Source organism: Panthera pardus, unplaced genomic scaffold (assembly GCF_024362965.1).
Source record: "Panthera pardus isolate Hobbes unplaced genomic scaffold, ASM2436296v1 HiC_scaffold_13, whole genome shotgun sequence".
Classification (NCBI taxonomy): domain Eukaryota; kingdom Metazoa; phylum Chordata; class Mammalia; order Carnivora; family Felidae; genus Panthera; species Panthera pardus.
In genome coordinates, this window is record NW_026526688.1 from 169,729,481 (window position 1) to 169,753,602 (window position 24,122).

The 24,122-nt window shown below is 39.5% G+C and overlaps 1 protein-coding gene across 1 annotated transcript in view; it reads right to left on the reverse strand.

Annotated features, from left to right (window-relative positions):
- Window positions 1-21,551, reverse strand: part of SLC30A9 (solute carrier family 30 member 9) — an 84,758-nt gene extending 63,207 nt beyond the window's left edge. The window contains exons 1-2 of the mRNA XM_019413220.2: window positions 21,310-21,551; window positions 392-556 (exon numbers count right to left, since the gene is read on the reverse strand). Of these exons, the coding sequence (XP_019268765.1) occupies window positions 392-556; window positions 21,310-21,421 (277 nt within the window). The 5' untranslated portion in view covers window positions 21,422-21,551. The remainder of the gene's footprint in view (window positions 1-391; window positions 557-21,309) is intronic.
- Between the last annotated feature and the right edge of the window lie 2,571 nt (window positions 21,552-24,122).

Genomic DNA, 24,122 nt, shown 5'->3' on the forward strand with positions numbered 1-24,122 from the left:
AAATGAAAGTAAATCAGCAGTCTAATAGCTTTCCACAAAGTAAACACTAATTCAGAAAGTTTTGTACAAAAGTTCTATGGAACATGCAAGGGACAAATAATCTTATTCAAGCTATTTTGGTCTAGACAAAATGATTTTTTTTTTTTTTTTTAACATTTATTCATTTCAGAGAGACAGAGAAAGAGCATGAGTGGGGGAGGAGCAGAGAGAAAGAGAGGGGGAGACACAGAATCTGAAGCAGGCTCCCGGCTCTGAGCTGTCAGCACAGAGCCTGACGTGGGGCTCGAACTCATGGACCACAAGATCGTGACCTGAGCTGAAGTCAGATGCTTAACCGATTGAGCCACTCAGGCGTCCTGAAAAAAAATGATTTTAAAAGATTTATACATACCTGTTTCATCAAATGATGGCACTTTTTCCACGCTGAGACTTTGTGATCCCTGTCCTTTCTGAACATTTGTAGAGTACAACTTCACTTGATTCAGTGTACAAATGAATGGGTGACTACAGGGAACCACGTTTGAAAAGCTTCCCAATGTCACTAAATTCTGCCATTCTACAAGAAAAAAAAATTAATTTCAAACTCACAAGGATTTTATACCCAATAAAACATACTTACTAGTATTAGAAGGGTAATTTTACAGAATAACAATAAAACTTTCATTCTGCAAAATATCCAAATGCACAATGCCAACCCACCCTCTCCACAGAGGTGTTTCATTGACCCCTAGGTGTATGGGGACCACATTTTGTAAAGAAAAAATCACAACAATATTCCAATTTTCTCTAATTTGTAAATTTATTCATATGTAAACTTTTAAAATATATAAAATTAGATAAGACATTCTGATTATTGATTATTCACCTGTTCTGAAAGGTCTCTGGAATACTTTTATTTTATATGCTGGTTGCATGCTAAAAAATGTTGGCATAACATACTTTTCACAATAGAGAACTCTAAGGGGGAGGGGGTGGGGGGAGGTCAAGATGGCTTCCTATTCAAAATTACCCTGTGTCCTCCTTTTGCTAGCTAGAGATTTATTCCTCTTTCACTTCACAATCAATAAGTGAATTACACTAATCAGTCATTCAGAGTGTCACTGATTTTTTTTTTTAATCAGATAATTAGATCAACATTTGGTAAGATTCCTCAGTATACAGGAATTCTAATTGAGGGAAGAATAGAAGACTAATTACAAAGCACTTCAGCTGCTGCATCTGGATGACTGTGGGCTTTAGAGGGCTGAAATACAGAAGAAAAATATATTCCACACTTGCACTGAAGTGGTAGAAAACTAAATATGTCTGTCTCTACTCTCATGTGACCCTCTTTCTCTTTTTTACTATGAGTACTCAGACCTTGAAAATCTTGTGAATAATTAACATCTCTTCTAAAGTATCAGATGAAATAATAAAGTTATACCATTAGAGATAGTCAAGTTTCTCTAGTGGAGAGTTAAACTTTTAAGGGTTGAAACTTTCCTCTTTTTTTTTTTTTTTTTTAAAGTAATCTCTATACCCAATGTGGGGCTTGAACTCATAACCATGAAATCAAGAGTCACACGTTCTACCAACTGAGCCAGCCAGACATTCCAAGTACTGAAACTTTTCTAATTGTTTAATAATGTTTTCCAAAAATGGTAATTCATGTATGTGCATGTACAGATGTATACCTTCTGAAATCAGGAAGAATAAACCTTTTCTTTATGGCTCAGAAAATTCATCAGGAACATAAATTTTGTGAATGTTCAAGATAATCTGAAAAGCATGAGAAACATAAAGCAGCATAAGTATCCACCCAAGTATCAGGCTTGGAATTTTTTTTTTTTTTTGAAAAATTTCTTGATGTCAACTTAATTGTTCATTTATTTGGTAAAGAATTGTTGAAGGCCCAGTATGATTTTGGTCATTTGGTATTTCTTAAAGGCTGAGTAAAGCAAATATAACGATGTATCTTCTTGCACATTAAAATATGTAGCCTACTAGCAGGGAGCTTGGATGGCTCAGTTGGTTCTGACTCTTGATTTCAGCTCAGGTCATGATCCCCAGGTCGTGGCATTGAGCCCCACATCAGACTCCACGCATGGAGCCTGCTTAAGATTCTCTGCCCCTCTCCCCTGTCTTGTGCTCTCACTCTCTAAAATAAAAATCAGGGGCACCTGGATGGTTCAGTCGGTTAAGGTCAGTCTCTTTTGGCCCCAGTCATGATCTCACAGTTTGTGGCATCGAACCCTGCATCAGGCTCTGCGCTGGCAGTATGGAGCCTGCTTGGGATTCTCTCTCTCCCCCTCTCTTTGCCCCTCCCCCTCACACACTCTCAAAATAAATAAACTTAAAATATTTTTTTAGGGGCGCCTGGGTGGCTCAGTCGGTTAAGCGTCCGACTTCAGCTCAGGTCACGATCTCACGGTCCATGAGTTCGAGCCCCACGTCGGGCTCTGGGCTGATGGCTCAGAGCCTGGAGCCTGCTTCCGATTCTGTGTCTCCCTCTCTCTCTGCCCCTCCCCCATTCATGCCCTGTCTCTCTCTGTCTCAAAAATAAGTAAACGTTAAAAAAAAAAATTTTTTTTTAATTTTTTTAAAGAATACATTTAAAAAAATAAAATTTTTTTAAAGAAATAAAATTTAAAAATAATTTAAAAATAAAATATGTAGCCTATTAGCAAAATTAGTGAAGCAAGGGCTAAAGCAAATGCACCTAAGAAACTCACCCTCCAGGAAAGCACTGGTCACTGGTATTCTGACTTCACGGTCTGATTCAAATTATCTTTTGTGATTATTACCTAACAAAGACAATATGCCACAAATACTTTTTTTTTTTTCACCCAGTGATCAAATGCTTTTGTAGAGACTGTACTAAAATGTTTAAAAAGGGAATATGCCACAGTCTAAAAATCCTTCCTCAGAAGCTGACAATGTTTCCATGACTGATCCTAGATGTTTTTCAAGGTTCTCCTTAGTTTTTCAAACATTAAAGAAAATTTCAAACACATGCAAAGGTAGAAAAAAAAAAGTACAATAAATGTCCACATATTCATTGCCCACCGTCAGCAATTATCAACTCAGTCAACCTTGTCTTATCTCTACCTGCACCAATATCTCTTCACCTCCATGTTAATTTGATGAAAATCTCAGACAAAATAATTTCATTCATAAGTACTTCTGTATGTATTCTAAGAGACAAGAGCTTTTTAAAAACACAGATAAACCACCATTACAAAAAAATAATAAACAATTGAGGATATCATCAAATATCCTCAATTTCCAACTGTTGAAAGTTTTACAACTTTTGTGTGTGTGAACAGATCCTAATAAGATCCACATACTATGGTTGATGCAGATGTCTTTTAAGCCTCTTTTAAGCTACAAGATGTCTTTTTTTTTTTTTTAACTTTATGTGTTTCTTGAAGTTTATTTATTTTGAGAGACAGAGAACGTGAACCCAAGCGGCAAAGGGGCAGAGAGAGAGGGAGGGAGGGAGAGAATCCCAAGCAGGCTCTGCACCATCATCATGAAGCCCTACTCAGGGTTCCATCTCACGAACTGTGAGATCATAACCTGAGCCAAAATCAAGAGGCGGCCACACACCTGACTGAGCCACCCAGGCACCCCTAAGAGCAATTTTTAAGGTGAAGAAACCAAGTTTTGTCCTAAATTTCTGTCCTGGTAGTTTTCCAGTCTGAATTTTGCAGACTTAATTCTCATGGTGTTCTTTAACCTGTTCTTCTATATGTTCTACGAATCAAAGGATGTAAAGGCTTTATCTAAATTCTGATTCTTTTTGTTAGGATGCTACCACTTATTATGCAGTGATGAGTTCTTTCATCAGGAGCCACATAAAATTTGGTCGACTATTTGTGTAGTGTCTGCTGTTGTTCAATGCCCATAACCCTTTATCCATTAGGTGGTTACAAATGGAGATATTCAAATGTATCAATTCTTCAATTGTTAGAACACTTCTACAAAAAGAAAATCCTGTTCATTTATTTGGTTATTCACCAATGTACTTCACATAGGAAAATCAGGCTGAATACTTAATTCTCTCCTTATTTACCAGTTCTCATAATAAAGAGTTCACTACCTACCATCCTGAAGTAGTGACACATTAATTTGCGTATATATTATTATTTCATAGATTAAGAGTTATTTGATATATTTCAATCCATTTCAGTCACTCTGATTAATAGTTAAACTGTCCCATTTCTGACAAGTAGGGGTCTCTTCAAATTGATTCCTGCATCCTTCTGAAACTATTCTAGTAATAATCTTTAATAGCTTCCTTGCTAGCTGTTCTTGAAAAATCCTTAATTTTTAACTTTAGAAGAATTTCAGGTATCAGCAACGTTAAAAGTACACATTTGGCATTAACACAAGATCAAAAGCTGCACAAAATTTGCAGAATACATTACCACCTTTAACATTTTATACTCTAAAAAATATACAGGACCACATTTGATTCAGGAAAAAAAATATTATCTAACACACAGCAATAGCAACACAGCCATTTAAAAATACACAGGGGCACCTGGGTGGCTCAGTCAGTTAAGTGTCCGACTTCAGCTCAGGTCATGATATCACGGTTTGTGAGTTCAAGCCCCACGTCGGGCTCTATGCTGACAACTCAGAGCCTTGAAAGCTGCTTCGGATTCTATGTGTCCCTCTCTCTCTGCCCCTCTCCCACTAACCTCTGTCTGTCTTTCTCAAAAATAAATAAACATAAAAAATAAAAATAAACACACCCACTTTTTAATAAATTATTGAATTCATTAATTAATTCTAAGAGGCAGAAAGATAGTAAAAAATATTACCCACCATTAGTACCCTTTCTTAAAGGTGACATCTAAAAAAAGCTGCATACAGAAGATTAATCTTTGAGAGCCTGGTGCTCACTGTTCTATGGATTGGACAAGGACCTTCTCATTGCTGTCTAGATAAGAGCTATTTCTTCACCAAAACTGCAAAGCTACCACTATCTTGTCAGTCTAGTCCAACATTCAGTCTTCTCGGCTTTTATTTTACTGTTATTGTCTCTGTAGCTTTTAACAACCACTGCTGATAACCACTAGTCCTCTCTCTCCAATGTGATTTGTCACCCACCACTCACTCTGGCTTTCAGAGGAAATCTGGCTACCTTTTTCAGACTACAACACACAACACAAGAAACTCTATCTCATGCAAACTGACATTTCTGCCTATTGTGTATGTTGCTTCTGCAACAACCATAACTAAACACAAACAAAAAGATTTCTTGCAGTTTGTAATGTTTTCTTACTGGCTAATTTAAGGACTAAGATTTCCAGAGGTCAGTCTCTTAAGAGACTATTTCAGTAGTTTCTCCCCCAAATTCCTAAAGGACTGATGTATCCAAAACTAAGTAATTGTTACACTTTATTCTAAAGAGGTTAGTGTGAACTTAAAATACACAACAGCAGAAGCTTTCTGGGCCCATAAAATACACAATAATACAGACTGTGAAAATGTTCTTCATGGTAATATTTATCATGGCAAAAACTGGAAACTTAAATGTTGTTTCCTAATAGAAAAATAAAAATTATGATATCCCTATATTTTCATTGTGTATACATTAAAAACTATTAATGTGGAAAAATATTGAGAATATTACATAAAAAAGCAAAAGACAAAATAACATAGGATTTCAACTATTAAAAAATGTGACTGGGGTACCGGGGTGGCTCAGTCAGTTAAGCGTCCCACTCTTGATTTCGGCTCAGGTCAGGATCTCACAGTTCTCAAGTTCAAGCCCCATGTCAGGCTCCAAGCTGACAGTGCAAAGCCTGCTTGGAATTCTCTCTCTCCCTCTCTCTCTGCCCTTATCCTGCTCTCGCTCACTCTCTCAAAATAAATAAACTTTAAAAAAAAAATGTGACTAGTAGCGGGCACCTGGGTGTCTCAGTCAGTTAAGTGTCTGACTCTTAATAGCAACTCAGGTTTTGATCTCAGGGTTTTGAGTCCAAGCCCTGTATTGGGATCCACACTGGGCATGAAGCCTACTTTAAAAAAAATAATAAACAAAAATAAAAATGTGATTAGTTGGGGAAGAGTTAAGATGGCAGAGTAGTATAGTAGTAGGACCTTATGTTTGCCTTGTCCCTCAAATACCAATAGATAAATACTAAGTCATTGTGAACATCCAGGAAATCTGAGAACTAAGAACAAACTGCAACTAGAGGGAGAAAAGAAGCCAAACTGTAGAAGGTAGGAGAGGAAGGGATGGGATTTGGGGGAGAAAAGAATCAGCTGTGCTGAGGAGGGGAGGGAGCCCTGATTAGGGAGAGGGAAGAAAGGAGAGAAAGAGATGGGGGGGATAGAGAGGGAGGGAGGGAGGGAGGGAGAGAGAGAGAGAGAGGGAGAGAGAGAGAGGTAGCAAGCGCATGTACATGCAAGGGACAGCAAGCAGGGTGCAAAGCATTGCACAAGAACAACACTTCCCCAAAACCACTGACAGGGAAAATGACAGGGGCTGATAATCCCAAGTTTTTACAAGCAGCGGAGCTCAAAGTCTAAAGGTTTAGAAGTCCACGCTGTTGCTGGGGTGGGGCCTGGGAGTCACAGAGGTGCTCCTGTGCAGAAGGAGAACAGACGTGGGTGCAGATAGCGTGCTCTGAGGATCCCTTGGGTTGCACTGAGAGAGACCGCACCCCTTCTTACAGTGCATTTGGGAGAGGTGGCACTGGCTCTCCAGGGACAAAAAAGCCAACAGATGCCCTGAGCTGCCCTGTTCATTAGCCTAGGAGCAGAGGCAGCTGCTCAGGGCAGCTACGCTGGACACTGGCTTTCTGCTGCACTTTACCATAAACTCCAAGCCTCTGAGCATTCATGCAACTGCCCTGCTGGGACAAACTGGCACCAGCCACAGCACAGTGAGACCCTTCCCCAGAGGATCAGTGTAGGTCCATGCCCGGCTGGGTCCTTAAAATTTGGAGTTTTGAAACCCAGTCAGCGCACCTGATATAAAAAATAGGAGCACTGCACTGGGTGGGCAGAGAGCCCAGACACAGGGTGAAGGCAGAGATCTGAGGGAAGCCTGGGACACATGAGGGGAGAACGTTCGCTCTTCTGTGAGGGTTTCCTGAACAGCGGAGGGCATGAACTCCCCTCTCTGGGGACTAGAGAGCCAGCTGATGCCATGTTTTCCTGGCCCATCAGCACAGAAGGACTTCAGTGAGCAGCAAAGCACCCAGAGTGGAAGCTTGAGCCACTTTCACTAAGCCCTTCCCTCTGTGCTCTGCAGGTGCTTCTGAACAAGGGCAAGTGTGCCTGAGAGAGCAGCAGTGGGCCACTCCCCCAGAAGACCAGCACAACCTCTCACCACCCACACGCAACAAATCTACTGATCATAGAGTGCTACAAAGCTTCAGTTCTAGGAAAAATAGGATCCAGCCTCTTTTAACGATTAGCCGACCAAAACATACTGAGTTAAAACTTGCCACACAGTGGACAAGGTCAAAACACTCCCCACTGCAGCACAGAGAAACTCTGCAGAGGACTGACCTAAGGGAAGAAACAGCCAAAACACAACAGTCGAGTACACAAAGCATATACCAGAAACAACTCCTGAAGCGGCAGGCCCTAGACAGTATGACTTCTTAATATAGCCAATACTCTCAAGAGCAGGAAACATAACAGGCTTTTATAACACACAGAAGACAGAGCCCTACAGAAAATGCCAAGACAGAGGAATTCATCCTGAAAGAAAGAACAAGAGATCACAGACAGGGATTTAATCAAAACACACATAAGTAATATGACTGAACCAGAATTTAAAACAACAATCATATGGACACTAGCTGGGCATGAGAAAAGCATAGAAGACACCAGGAAGTCCCTTACCACAGAGATAAAAAACCTTAAAGCTAGTCAGGCTGAAATTCAAAAATGCTATAACTGAGATGCAAAAACTGGATGTAATGACAAAGATGAAAGAAGCAAAGGAATAAGTAATATAGAAGATAAAATGATGGAGAATAATGAAGCTGAAAAGAAGAGGGAAAGAAAAATATTGGATCACAAATGTAGATGTAGGGAACACAGCGGCTCCATAAAGCATAGCATTCATATCATAGGAGTTCCAGAATAAGAAGGAAAAAGGGGCAGGTTTATTTCAGCAAATAATAGCTAAAAACTTCCCTAATCTGGGAAAGGAAACAGACATCCAAATCCAAGAGGCACAGAGAACTCCCATCAAAATCAACAAATGCAGGCCAACACCAAGATATTATCATAATAAAATTTACAAAATACAAAGATAAGGAAAGAATCCTGAAAGCAGCAAGGGAAAAGATATCCCTGACCTATAAGACAAATAAGGTTAGTAGCAGATCTCCCCACAGAAACTTGGCAGACCAGAAAGGAGTGGCATGGTATGTTCAATATGCAGCCAAGAATACCTTATCCAGCAAGGGTATCATTCAGAATAGGAGAGATAAAGAGTTTCTGAACGAAAACTAAAGGAGTTCGTGACCACTAAACCAGTCCTGCAGGAACTAGTAAGGGGACTCTCTGAGTGGGAAGGACAGATCAAAAGCAACAAAGACTAGAAAGGAGCAGAGAAAATCTCCAGAAAATCTCCTGATGTTACAGGTAATACAATTCATATTGTATTTACAGGCACTAAATTCATATCAATAATCACTCTGAATGTAAATGGGCTAACTGCTCCAATCAAAAGACACAGGGTATCAGAATGGATTAAAAACAAAAAAAACAAAAAAAACAAAAAAAAAGACCTATCTATATGCTGCCTACAAGAGACTTATTTTAGACCTAAAGACACCTCCAGCTGGAAAGTGAAGGAATGGAGAACCATTTATTATGCTAATGGATGTCAAAAGAAAGCTGGAGTAGCCATACTTTTATATCAGACAAACTAGATTTTAAACCAAAGACTGTAACAAGAGATGAAAAAAGGCACTCTATGATAATAAAGAGATCCATCCAACAAGAAATTCTAACAACTGTAAATATTTATGCCCCCAATAATATGTATTTGGGAGTAACCAAATACATAAATCAATTAATGACAAACATAAAGAAACTCATTGATAACAACACAATAATAGTAGGGACTTAAACACACTACTTACAACAATGGACAGATCATCTAAGCAGAAACTCAACAAGAAAACAAAGGCTCTGAATGACACACTGGACCAGATGGACTTAACAGATATATTCAGACCACTGCATCCTAAAGCAGCAGAATACACATTCTTTTCCAGTGCGCATGAGACATTCTCCAGAGTAGATCACATACTGGGTCGCAAATCAGGCTTCAACAAGTATAAAAACTGAGATCATACCAGGCATGTTTTCAGACCACAATGCTATGAAACTTGAAGTCAACCACAATAAAAAAAATAAAAAAATAAATAAAAAAAAAAATTGGAAAAGACCACAAATATATGGAGGTTAAGATCATCCTACTAAAAAATGAATGGGTTAACCAGGAAATTAAAGAAATTAAAATATATCTGGAAGCAAATGAAAATGAGAACACAGCAGTCCAAAACATTTGGGATGCAGAAAAATCAGTCCTAAGAAGGAAGCATTCAGTAATACAGGTCTACTTCAAGAAGCAAGAAAAGTCTCAAATATACAACCTAACCTTCACCTGTCAGAGCTAGAAAAGGAACAACAAATAAAGCCTAAAGCCAGCAGAAGAGAAATAATAAAGATTAGTGCAGAAATAAATGATACAGACACAAACAAAAAACCCAGTAGAGCAGATCAATGAAACTAGAAGCTGGTTCTTTGAAAGAATGAGTAAAACTGGTATACCCTGAGCCAGATTTACCAAAAGAAAAGAGGAAGGACCCAAATAAAATCACGAATGAAAGAGGAGAGATTACAACCATATCACAGAAATACAATTAAAAGAGAATATTATGTTATTTTCAATTTTTTGAGGAATCTTGATACTGTTTTCCAGAGTCACTGCACCAGTATGCATTCCCACCAACAGTGCAAAAGTGTTCCCCTTTCTCCACATCTTCACCAACATCTGTTGTTTCCTGTGTTGTTAATTTTAACCATTCTGACAGGTGTGAGGTGGTAACTCACTGTGGTTTTGATTTGTATTTCTCTAATGATGAATGATGTTGAGCATCTTTTCGTGTGTCTATTAGTCATCTGGATGTCTTCTTTGAAAGAATGTCTATTCATGTCTTCTGCTCATTCCTTCACTGGATTATTTGTTTTTTGGGTGTTGAGTTTCATAAGTTCTTTATAGATTTTGGATACTAACCCTTTATCCAATATGCCATTTGAAAATATCTTCTCCCATTCCATAGTTTGCCTTTTAGTTTTGTTGATTGTTTCCTTCACTATGCAGAAGACTTTTATCTTGATGAGGTCCCAAAAGTTCATTTTTGCTTTGGGTTCCCTTGCTTTCAGAGACATGTCTAGTAAGAAGGTACTGTGGCCAAAATCAACGAAGTTGCTGCCTGTTTCTCCTGTGGGATTTTAATGTACTCCTCTCTCACATTTAGGTGTTTCATCCATTTTGAATTTATTTTGGTGTATGGTGTAAGAAAGTGGTCCAGTTTTGGGGTGTCCGGGTGGCTCAGTTAGTTGTCTGACTTCAGCTCAGGTCATGATCTCACAGTTCATGATTTCGAGCCCCACATTGGACTCTGTGCTGACAGCTCAGGGCCTGAAGCCTGCTTCAGATTCTGTGTCTCCCTCTCTCTCTTTCTGCCCCTCCTCCCTCCCCCCAAAATAAATAAACATTAAAAATAATTTTTAAAAAAAGTGGTCCAGTTTCATTCTTCTGCATGTCACTGTCCAGTTTTCCCAGTACCATTTCCTGAAGAGACAGTCCTTTTTCAATTGGATACTCTTTCTTGCTTTGTCAAAGATTAGTTGGCCGTACATCTGAGAGTCCATTTCTGGGTTCTCTATTCTGTTCCACTGATCTATGGTGTCTGTTCTTGTGCCAGTACCATACTGTCTTGATGATTACAGCTTTGTAATACAGCTTGAAGTCTGGAATTGTGATGCTTTCAGCTTCGCTTTTCTTTTTCAGGATTGTTTTGGCTATTTGGGGTATTTTGTGGTTTCGTACAAATTTTAGGGTTGCTTGTTCTAGCTCTGTGAAGAATGCTGGTGTTATTTTGATACGGATTGCACTGAATGTGTAGACTGCTTTAGGTAGTATAGACACTTTAACAACATTTTTTCTCCCAACCCACGAACATGGAATGTTTTTCCACTTCTTTGTGTCTTCTTCAATTTCTTACATAAACTTTCTATAGTTTTCAGCATACAGATCATTTATCTCTTTTGTTAGGTTGATTCCTAGGTATCTTATGGTTTTTGGTATAAACCATAAGATAAATGGTTTATATATCATTTATATACCATAAATGGTAACTGTAAATGGGAACAATTCCCTGATTTCTCCTTCTACTGCTTCATTATTGGTGTATAGAAATTCAACTGAGGGGTGCCTGGGTGGCTCAGTTGGTTGAGCGTCTGACTTTGGCTCGGGTCATGATCTCACAGTCCATTGGTTCAGGCACCATGTCAGGCCCTGTGCTGACAGCCCAGAGCCTGGAGCCTGCTTCAGATTCTGTGTCTCCCTTTCTCTCTGCCCCTGTCCCACTCACACTCTGTCTCTATCAAAAATGATTATACGTTAAAAATTTTTAATTAAAAGCTTTAAAAAAATGCAACTGATTTCTGTATGCTGATTTTATATCCTGTGACTCTGCTAAATTCACAGATCAGTTCTAGCAGTTTTTTGGTGGATCATTTGGGTTTTCCATGTAGAGTATCATGTCATCTATGCAAAGTGAAAGCCTGACTTCTTCCTTGCCAAATTTGTATGCCTTTTATTTTTGTCTGAAAAAATTAAAAATAGAACTACCCTGAAAAAATTAAAAATAGACCTACCCTATGACCCAGCAATTGCACTACTAGGTATTTATCCAAAGGATATAAAAATGTTGATTTGAAGGGCACACACACCCCAATGTTAATAGCAGCATAGCAACAACAGCCAAATCATGGAAAGAGTCCAAATGTCCATCAACTGATGAATGGGGAAAAAAGATGAATGGAATATTACTTGGTGATCAAAAAGAATGAAATCTTGCCATTTGCAACAACATGGATGGAACTAGGGAGCATTGCTAAGCAAAATAAGTCAGAGAAAAAAATGTCATGATTTCATTCATATGTGGAATTTAAGGAACAAAATGATAAACACAGGAGATGGGAAGGATAAAAAGAGAGGGAGGCAAACCATAAGAGACTTTTCAATACAGAAACAAACTGAGGGTCACTGAAGGGGGGGAGGTGGATGGGGGAATGGGCTGAATGGATGATGGTCATTAAAGGAGGGCACTTACTGGGATGAGCATACGGTGTTATATGGAAGTGATGAATCACTGGGTTCCAATCTTGAAACCAATATACTACACTATGTGGAATACTTTAAATTTAAATGAAAATTAATTTTTAAAAAGAGAATATTATGGGGCGCCTGGGTGGCTCAGTCGGTTAAGCGGCCGACTTCAGCTCAGGTCATGATCTCGCGGTCCATGAGTTCAAGTCCCGCGTCAGGCTCTGTGCTGACAGCTCAGAGCCTGGAGCCTGTTTCAGATTCTGTGTCTCCCTCTCTCTGACCCTCCCCCGTTCATGCTCTGTCTCTCTCTGTCTCAAAAATAAATAAACGTTAAAAAAAAAAAATTCTTTAAAAAAAAAGAGAATATTATGAAAAATTATATGCCAACAAATTGGGCAATGGGGAAGAAATGGATAAATTCCTAGAAACATATAAACGGCCAAAACTGAAAGTCTGAACAGACTCATAACCAACAAAGAAACTGAATCAGTAATTAAAAATCTTTCAACAAACAAAAGTCAAGGGTCAGATGGCATCCTTGGGGAATCCTAGCAAACATTTTTTTTTAATGTTTATTTATTTTTGAGAGAGAGAAAGAGAGAGAGAGAGAGAGAGAGAGAGAGAGAGAGAGAGCATGAGCAGGGGAGGGGTAGAGAGAGTGAGGGAGACATAGAATCTGGAACAAGCTCCAGGCTCTTAAGGTGCCAGCACAGAGCCCAATGCGTGGCCTGAACTCACGAACCATGAGATCATGACCTGAGTCGAAACTGGACACTTAACCAACTGAACCACCCAGGTGCCCCAGGAATCCTACCTAATATTTAAAGAAGAGTTAATACCTATTCTTCTCAAACTGGTCCAAAAATAGCAGTAGCAGCAAAACTTCCAAACTCATTCTATGAAGCCAGCAATACCTTGATTCCAAAATCAAACTACTATAAAGGAGAATTACAGGCCAATGTCCCTGATGAACATGGATCCAAAATTCTAAAAAAGCTACTAGCAAATCAAATCCAACAGCCCATTAAAAGAATTATTCTCCACAATCATCACAATCAAATGGGATACATTCCTGGCCTGCAAGCGTGGTTCAATATTCACAAATCGATGTGATACAGCACATTAATAAAAAAAAGGATAAGAACCATATGAGACTCTCCACAGATGCAGAAAAGGCATTTGACAAAATGCAGCATCAATTTTTGGTAAAAACCCTTAACAAAGTAGTGATAGAGAGACCATACCTGAAAATCACAAAGGCGATATCTGAAAGACCCACAGCTAATATCATCCTCAATGGAGAAAACCTGAGAGTTTTTCCTCTACAGTCAGGAACAAGACAGGGATGTCCACTCTCACCGTTATTTAACATAATACAGTACTAGAAGTCCTAGCCTCAGCAATCAGACAAGAAAAAGAAATAAAAGGCATCCAAATCAGCAAGGAAGAAGTCAAATGTTCACAATTCACAGATGATATGATATTCTATGTAGAAAACCCAAGACTCCACCAAAAAATTGCTAGAACTGATACTCAAATTCAGCAAAGTCACAGGATACAAAATCAATGTACGGAAATCCGTTGCATTTCTTTACACCAATAATGAAGCAGCAGAAAAAGAACTCAAGGAATCAATCCCATTTACAGTTACACCAAAAACCGTAAGATAACCTAGGAATCACCCTAACCAAAGAGGTAAAAGATCTATACTCTGAAAACTACAGAACACTTATGAAAGAAATTGGAGAGGACACAAAGATATGGAAAAACATTCCATGTTCATGGATTGGAAGAACAAATATTGTTAAAATGTCTATATTACCCAAAGCAATCTACACATCTAATGCTATTCCTATCAAAATGCCACCAGTATTTTTCAAAGAGCTAGAACAAAAAACCCAAAAATTTATATGGAACCAAAAAAGACCCCAAATAAGCCAAAGCAATACTGAAAAAGAAAAGCAAGGCAGGAAGTATCACCATTCCAGACTTCAAGCTATATCACAAAGTTGTAGTCATCAAGACACTATGGCACTGGCACAAAAGCAGACACGTACATCAATGAAATGGAATAGAAAACCCAGATATGGACCCATAACTGTATGATCAACTCATCTTCGACAATGCAGAAAAGAATGAATTTCCAATGGAAAAAAGTCTTTTCAAATGGTGTTGGGAAAACTGGACAGCGACAGACAGAAGAATGAAACTGGACCACTTTCTTACACCACACACAAAAATAAATTCAAAGTGGATGACAGGAAAACATCAAAATGCCATGGGAGAAAACAGGCAACCTCTCTAACACTGGTCGGAGCAACTTTTTACTAGACACGTGTCTGGAGGCAGGGGAAATAAAAGCAAAAATGAACTTTTGGAACTTCATCAAGATAAAAAGCTTCTGCACACTGAAGGACACAATCAATAAAACTAAAAGGCAAACTATGGAATGGGAGAAGATATTTGCAAATGACATATTGGATAAAGGGTTAGTATCCAAAATCTATAAAGAACTTACCAAACTTAACACCCAAAAAACAAATAATCCAGTGAAGAAATGAGCAGAAGACATGAATAGAAATTCTTCCAAAGACATACAGATGGTTAATAGACACATGAAAAGATGCTCAACATTACTCATCATCAGGGAAATACAAATCAAAACTATAATGAGATATCACCTTACACCTGCCGGAATAGCTATGATTAACAACACAGGAAACAACAGATGTTGGCAAGGATGTGGAAAAAGGGGACCCTCTTATACTGTTGATGGGAATGCAAACTCATGCAGTGACTCTGGAAAGCAGTGTGGAGACTCCTCAAAAAGTTAAAATAGAACTATCCTACAACCCAGCAATTGCACTATTAGGAATTTACCCAAAGGATACAAAAATACTCATTTGAAGGGACATGTGCACCACAGGGTTTATAGCAGCATTATCAGCAATAGCCAAATTATGCAAAGAGCCCAAATGTCCACTAACTGATGAGTGGATAAGGAAGATGTGGTATATACATGTACAATGGAATATTACTAAGCCATCAAAAAGAATGAAATCTTACCATTTGCAACGATGTGGATGGAGCTATGGTATATTATGCTAAGGAAAACAAGTTAATCAGAGAAAGACAAATACCACATGATTTCACTCACATGTGGAATTTAAGAAACAAAACAGATGAACATAGGGGAAGGAGAAAAAAAAGAAAGGCAAATGACACGAGACTCTTAACGATAGAGAACGAAGTGAAGGTTGCTGGAGGGAAAGTGGGTGAGGGGATGGGCTACATGGGTGACGGATATTAAAGAGGGCACTTGTTGTCATGAGCACTGGATGTCATATGTAAGTGATGGATCACTAAATTCTACTCCTAAAACCAGTATTACACTACATGTTAACTAACTACAATATAAATAAAAACTTGAACAACAACAACAACAAAAGTGACTTGTGGGGGCACCTGACTGGCTCAGTCAGTAAAGCATGTGACCCTTGATCTTGTGGTTTTGAGTTCAAGCCCCACACTGAGTGTAGAGCCTACTTAAGAAAAAAAAAAAATGTGGTGAAATATCTAGATTATGTATAGTTTTTACTTCATAAGTTATAATTTTCTGTATTTTCCCAAAAAATGCCAAAAATTTAAAAAACTAAGAAATACATTCGTTGCCAAATTACTTCTAATATTATTACTACTAATACTGACACTATCTAGTTTGCTCTTACGCTTTCAGCTAGCCAGAAACACAGGAAAACCTTTTGTGACTAATCATCTGGCAAGCAAAAGTGTGACCCAGATCAGGTAGCTCAGCCTAGAGAATGATAACGGATGTGATTTCTCTCCAGAACACAGTAAGCAACAGGGAAGAATATTGTTTTTTTAAGTAAATATGAGATGCTGGCAACTTCCTACACTGCCTATTGGTATACATCTCTACTGCCCTTAATTCTTGTTAATATATGCTTAGAAAAGTAAAAACAACAGTATCTAATATATTTAGGGTTTACCAAGCGCCATTGTCTTAAATGCTTTCCCTGCATCATCATATTTTCTAATTTATATTCCAAAACATACCTCAAAGTCATCTATTTCTCTCCATCTCCACTGCTAACCACCATGGCCTAGCCACAGCCTTGCCTGCCTAGATAACTATCATAGTTCCCAAATGATGTCCTTATTCACTCTCCCCTTTTCAATCCATTCTCCACACAGTAGTCTGACTGATATTTTGTAAATATTGCCCTTTTTTAAAACCTAAAAGCCTAAAAGGCACTGATGCTTCTGAAACTTCATTTCATACTCTATCCCCACTTCCCCGAGCCACAGCAGTTTTCTTCTCTGCTCCTGAATGCTACTATATGGTCTTTAGGGTTCCTATTTGCTCTACCTGGACTGCTCTTCACCCTAGATCTTCATGTGGCTAGTTCATTTTCATTTTTCATGCCATGACTCAGTCACCACCTCCTTAGCAGATCTAAATGAAATGGCCTCTGCTAGCTACTTTTTAGCCCATCATCTTTTGCAGCACTTAGACATGTTTTCTCATTCTTAGTGTCTGCCCAATGAAGGTCTGTCTTGTTCAGCACTAACTACAATGCCTGGCACCCTTTGCTGAACTGAACCTCAACTCACAAAAACCTATGAGGCACACAGTATGATTAGCATCATCTTTCAGTTAACACATCCTATCATAAATTTGAACTATATAGAACTATGCTGTCAGCCTGCCAAAATGGTCTTTTATAGCTGGCAATGTTCCTATAACTTATTCAAAGTGGGGTGGGGGGAGGAGGCACAACAAAAGTGAAAACTTCCACTCTATTTTCCTTAGGGTAATAAATACTACCAGATTAGAGACAGGAATAAAATACAAAAATTTAATTTTTTATTTAAAACTACACTTCTGTTAAACCTCAGATTTAAGCAAAAGCACATTATCTGTTAATTTGATATGCAGTACTTAAAGGAGCATCCTCCCATCTCAAATTTTTGTCAAATGAGATGAGGCATAAATATATGAAAAAATAAAATAAGTGCCCCATGCAAAGTCAGAGGAACTTTTTTAAAAAAGGAAATATTAACTACAGAAACTAAGTCACATTTTTATTCTTTAAAAGGATTATGTTCGGGGTGCCCAGGTGGTTCAGCTGGTTGAGCGTTCAACTCTTGATTTCAGCTCAGGCCACGATCTCATGGTTCGTGAGATGAAGCCCCATATGGAGCCCAGTGAAGAGCACAGGGCCTGCTTGAGATTCTATTTGTCTCTGCCATTCTCCTGTCCCCACTTACAGGAGTGGCATATATTCTTACTGTACATTTTTTCTAGTTTTCCCTAATAGTACAATAGCATTTTCTCATGTCACTAAATATTGTTCTAAATTGATTTTTTTAATGTTGTATACATCACCAGTGCATAATAAAGGCACCATAATATATTTCAGTTTCCAACTCTCCATAACTAAAAATGTCATCAATTTATTATAATGAATAATGAACCTGAGCACACATTGTAATACCTCTCTGCTTATTTCTTTAAAGTAAATCATTTTAAATAGAATCATTGGGTCAGAAAGTATAAACTTTTAAAGTTTTTTTTTTTTTTTTTTTTAATGTTTATTTTGAGAGACAGCACAAGCAGAGGAGGGGCAGAGAGAGGGAGAGAGAGAATCCCAAGACATGGGGCTGGATCTCACGAAGCCTAAGATCATGACCTCAACCAACTGAGCCACCCAAGCACCTCTAAAATTCTTTTTGTCCTTTAATGTTCATTTATTTTTGAGAGAGACAGAGCATGAGCAGGGGAGGGGCAGAGAGGGAGACACAGAATCTGAAGCAGGCTCCAGGCTCCAAACTGTCAGCACAGAGCCCAACGAGGGGCTCGAACTCAGGAAGTGCGAGATCATGACCTAGGCTGAAGTTGGACACTTACTGGACTGAGCCACACAGGTGCCCCTAGTTCTTTTTTTTTTCTTTCTTTTTTAGTGTTTATTTTTGAGAGAGAGCATGAGCAGGGGAAAGGCAGAGAGAGAGGGAGACAGAGGATCTGAAGTGGACTCTGTGCTGACACTAGAGAGCCTGATGTGGAGCTAGAACTCACGAACCATGAGATCATGACCTAAGACCTTTCGGATGCTTAAACAACTGAGCCACCCAGGTGACCCCTTTGTATTCTTTTTATATAAAGAATAACTGACCTCCAAAACACTGTTCAACTGTATGTCCCAATGAATAGTAAGAAAGTTCCTGTTTTCCTGTACCCTCCGTATGAGGCATCATTATGGAAAACTTAGCCAATATGCTAAGGCAATGAGTAGCAAATCCTTAAACTAATATTTCCATGCCTACTGGCACGTATGGTAGATTTTTATTGGCCACTTGAACTCCTTTAATGAACTCTTCATTTATTTATTTTGCCCATTTTTTTACTGCAAAATACACTGGTTTGTAAAAATTCTTTATAAATTAGGGATACTAACTTTATAATTGCACTGTTCAATACAGTAGTCACTGTCCATTGAGCACCTGAAATGTGGCTATTCTGAATTAAGATGTGCTAAACATAAAATGGACACTGGACTTCAAAGATTTAGTACAAAAAATAATGTACAATATCTCAATTTTTATCTTGATTGCATATTGAAATATTTTGAAAATACTGGATAAAATATATTAAAATTGGGGCACCTGAGTAGCTCAGCTGGCTAAGCGTCCGACTTCAGCTCAAGTCATGATCTCGTAGTTTGTGGTTTGAGCCCCGCATCGGGTTCTCTATTATCAGAGGCCACTTCAGATCCTCTGTTCCCCTCTCTGCCCTTCCCCCACTAGCGCATGTTCTCTCTCAAAAATCAATATTAAAAAAAACCCCAAGAACTAAAATATATTAAAATTAACACTATCTGTTTTTTACTGTTTCACATTTGGCCATCAGACAACTCAAGATTACATACATGGCTCAATTATCTTTCTTTTGGACAGTGCTGCTCTACAATGTTATTTTCCTTATCCCCTTGAAACTGAGCTTTCAGTGTACAGGCATTTCTCATTTCTAAGTATGCAAATAAGGCAAATGTTTCCCTTAAGGCTTCCTTCTCTCCTTATTCTTGGTAAGTTTTTCCTCCACCACACAGGAATTTAGAAGCATAAACTTTTTCTTGACAAAGAAAAATATGTTTTTGGAATTTTTCCCCAAAAGTTCTTCAAATATCCTTTTCTTCTTACATGCATCCAACTTAAATAGTACCCTTTTTCTAAATGCTTTTTAAAATTTTACCATAACTGTTGTCCTTTTAAAAATTGTTTCGGTATTTCTGGAACTAAATTTTCACGAAGGCGGCTATTTTTAAAACCTACTACATGTTTTTTTAAGTGTGAAAACACATTTCAATTTCCTGGTGATAAACATTCCAAAGAACTTTGCAAAGTCATTCTGACTGATGAAATAGGTATTATTATCTGTGGTTCACAGATGGATGAGACAAAGAGTACATAATTTTAGACACGATGACAGTTACAGAGACTAGGGAGTACAAATTACACTATTTCAAATCCTTTCAACTAACACTTAAAGGGCAGTTTAGACTAAATTCAACAGCCAATATACCTAATTTAAGTGTAAAATGCCAAAATTGCTTGGCAATAAGAATCAAGTCTGCTAGAAGGTTTACTTGGGGATTTTGGAGTATGGTATAATCAGATGATTCATTTTGTTCATTAGGGAACAATGAACAATTGTTCATTGGGAACAATTTTCTATATTGCCAATATATAGAAAAACTCAACTTTTCTATCACCACCAAAAAGCCCCAAGAACAGTGGCGTTAAAATTAACTCCTCTGAAATGTTAAGAGCCAGTTTATACATTCATTGCAAATAAAAGACACTGATGTATTCCAATTTTATCTGCACAGCTTAGGCATTACTTTAATTTATATTACTTATCAACTTGAATGACGTGACTACAAGTTCTAACTTCTACTCTGAGGTCACAAACATGCTGCAAAGTTTTTCAAACATGAACTTTTGGGAAATGTTTCTGTAAATACTCTGCATACTCAAGAATCTGAGGAGTTAGACTAGGGGTGGATACGGTTCTGTTTTTCCCTCTTCGCTCCTATCAGTTCTGGAGAATCAAGCTACAGCATGTCAAGCCATGGCAAAAACAGACACAAGCCTTACTAAAACTGAAAAGTTCCTTGCTATCTTGGAAACTGTGGGACAACTTAAATTTGAGTCAGAAAAGAATGCTGAAGGAGAGGGATAAAAATTCGCGTCAACCACATTTTTCTGAGTGACAGTTCCAGTACACACGTTTTCGCCAATAAGATTGTTCAACGGAACCGAAGAGTTCTCTTGCTTTTCAGTCCCAAACTGGGTACATTCAATGACTGTGGCACGGTCATACGCTCATACTCAAGAATGATTCGTAAATAATAAGTACTCCCCCCCCACAATCCTCCCTACTTTCGGGAAATTTAAGACAAAAGTTGGAGATATGGGAAAAGGGGCAGGGCAAGAAAACCTGCTCGGCCAAAAGCGCTCAAAGAAAGGGAACTGGTGAGCTTGAAACACCCAGGCACTCTGGGGAGTCAGCAATTTCTCACTGTCCGAAAGGAAAGAGATTGTCACCGGGGACACTGCGATGCAAACGTGGCGTTTCATTTGGTACAAAGTGGTTGGCTTCATGCATGCGACCAGGCCCGAGAGCTACCCGCAAGTCTCCGCGGGGGTCGTTTTAGGGCCAGAGGCGAAACCAGAGTCTGGGAGACCTCTGCAGAAACCCCGCGGGCTGGGCGGGCCGAACTGCAAAGGCGGAGACCCGGAAGGAAGGTTAGGGGGTTGGGGAAGGGCAAGCGGGCGAACTCCCCGAGGCGAAGCGCCGAGACCGGCCTGGTCCTCCAGGTCACCTGCCGCGGAGTCAGCGGCCGGGCCGGTACACTCACCCTGGCGCTCGCTGGAGCCGTGGGCCGCCGCCCTGCAGCGCAGACGGAGCCGGCACAGGGAGGACCAGCTACATCTGTGGGCCGCAGCGGCGGCGGCCAAGCCCGGTAACATCCTGGCGGGGCAAAGGCCCCTATTCGGACACCACCTCCTGCCTCCGCGACGCCGCCGGCAACAACTGACTCCATAGACCGGACACCTGCTAATACTCACGCCTGCGCCGCCACAGGCGGCCTGGATGACCCGGAAATAGTAACAACATTTAGCGCCGCAGAGCGCGCAGGCAGCGGAAGTGACGTAGTCTCGGAGCACGAATCGAGAGGCCTTGCCTCCGCAGACCGTGACGCCACGGCGTGCGCAGGGCGGGGATGCTGCTGGGTTTTGGTGTCCTCTTCACTTTTTCTGCGTCTGTACCTTTTCGCGTTAGTTGGAAGTCATCGCCTGAGTGGTTTGCATCCTAACAGCTAGGAAAACCGTGGGAGAAGTGACAGGGCCTTTTCGGGCGTCTGCCTGCTTCTATTTCTGAGCTCGAAACGTGGGCCATGCTGTTGGAAATGGGAAGAGAGGTGGGAAGGAAGGATGGTGGCCTACTTAACCTCTCTCTCCGGAGCCTTCTTGGATGAGCCCATGCAGCGGCTAACGTGCCGAACTCAGTACTCTCCAAACCCTGCCCCAGTACGTCGTTCTCCTCTAACACACCAGTGTGTAGCCAGAGTACGTGAAGGCAGGTACTTGCCTTATTTACCTCTGAACCTCGGATTCCCGTGTGTAATGTAATAAAGACTTTAATGTGTTCGAGGTGGGTTAAGCGGAGATGTGCAGACATCGGAACAGGAGTCAGTCTGGTTCTAGAAAGATCGGAACAATACTCACCACGGTGTTGACCTCTGACATGCTCATTCAGATCTTAGCTCAAACTCAAGAGACGCTTTCCTTGACTACGCTGGCTGGACAAGGGCTGTTTAGTCTCTACCCGGTTGCCTTGTATACTTTTCTTCAAAACGCTTATCACTATTTGAAAGTATCTATGTAGTTTTGTTGTTGTTTGTTTTTTTTTTTTTTTTTTTGCTCAGAATAGAAAATAAGCATCACGGAATCTTGGGTTTTGTACATTGCTGTTTCCGAGGGGATAAAACAACCGCCAGCACAGCAAATAGAGTGGAATGCATTGTCGTTTGATTTCTTGAAATCAATCTGAGTAGCTTAACTATGTACCTACAGAATAGCTCTTTCAAAGGGAAGTAAATTAGTTTGTTGTTCCTAATTTTGAGAGAATCTACAGCCTTTTATGTAAGATAAGTATAACCAGCTTAGTGGGGTCACAGTGAATAAATTATCACAAGAATGGTAAGCAAATTTAACTTCTATGACAAACATAGTTTAATACATTAAGGTTAAATATTCATAACCTCAAGATTATAAAACAATATTACCAGAAAGTTCTTGTCTCTTTTTTGTGGATAGATTTTAACAGAAATTCAACTCCATGATATAAAATACAGAAAGGCTTAACTCTAACTTTATAGTCATTGTATGTAAATATCCATTAATCTTTGCCATAATTCTAACCTGCTTTGGATTTCTTAAAGTAGCCCCTAGTTTCTTATAGTGGATACTGTATTAATTTTGATAAACCTCCAGAAGCCTTGACTTGCTAAATAAGTTTGAAGAATAAAGCAGATCTTGCTGTGTTACCTTGTTTAAACCCTCACAATGCTGGATCACATAATAAGGTCTTCATGGACTTAGATTAAAATACTTACCCAGGGGTCCCTGAGGGGCTCAGTCAGTTGGGCGTCCAGTTCTTGATTTCCACTCGGTTCATGAGATTGAGCACTCAGTTCATGAGATCAAGGGGGACACTTTGCTGACAGCTTGGGCTGCCCCTCCCTGCTCAAGCATGTCCGCGTACCCTCTCACTCGCTCTCTCGCTCTCTCAAAGTAAATAAACTTAACAAATAAAATACTTCTGCAGCTGTCTTGGTGTTTACACCTTGATGTTAGATATAATGATGTGTTTTCATAGCATACTTGTCCTGCTGGGCAGTCTTCAAAATTTCCCCAAGTGCTGAAAATTAAGGAAATGTCAGTTTTAGAGTTCCTTAGTAGAATTTCCCTTGGCCCTAAATTCTTTGAGAAATCCCATCCTTTGCAGACTTTGCAGCAGTAAAGCAAAGTACCAAGGTCTACCAAGAGACTTTGCCTTACTGCTGCACCTCAGACACATTCAGCAGCTGCCTATATGTACTAAACAGATAAGAATCCAACATCATGGAGTTTATTTTTCTATGTGAGGAGACAAACTTTTTAAATAGACATATAATTTCAAATAGTGGTATTAGAGATGCCTGACTGGCTGAGTTGGTACAGCATGCGACTCATGATCTTGGGGTTGAGTTCAAACCTCACGTTGGGTTTATTTTTTAAAAATTAGTAGCGGTAAAATATCAATCATATGGTAATTGCCACACCCTCTGTGTGCATTATCTTATTCATAACACCTAAGTAAGTTATAGATGAGGAAACTAAGGCAGAGATCTTGCTGTTAACCACCACACTTTACTTTCTAAGTCAAACGGTTTTATCCTTTGGAAGAAAATGGTCTTTCAAGATTTGAATGACACAGGGGCGCCTGGGTGGCTCGGTCAGTTAAGCGTCTGACTTTGGCCTAGGTCATGATCTCACAGTTTGTGAGTTCAAGCCCAGCGTCAGGCTCTGTGCTGGCAGCCTGGAGCCTGCTTCGCATTCTGTCTCCCTCTCTCTCTCTGCACCTCCCCAGCTCATGCTCGCACTCTGTCTCTGTCAAAAATAAATA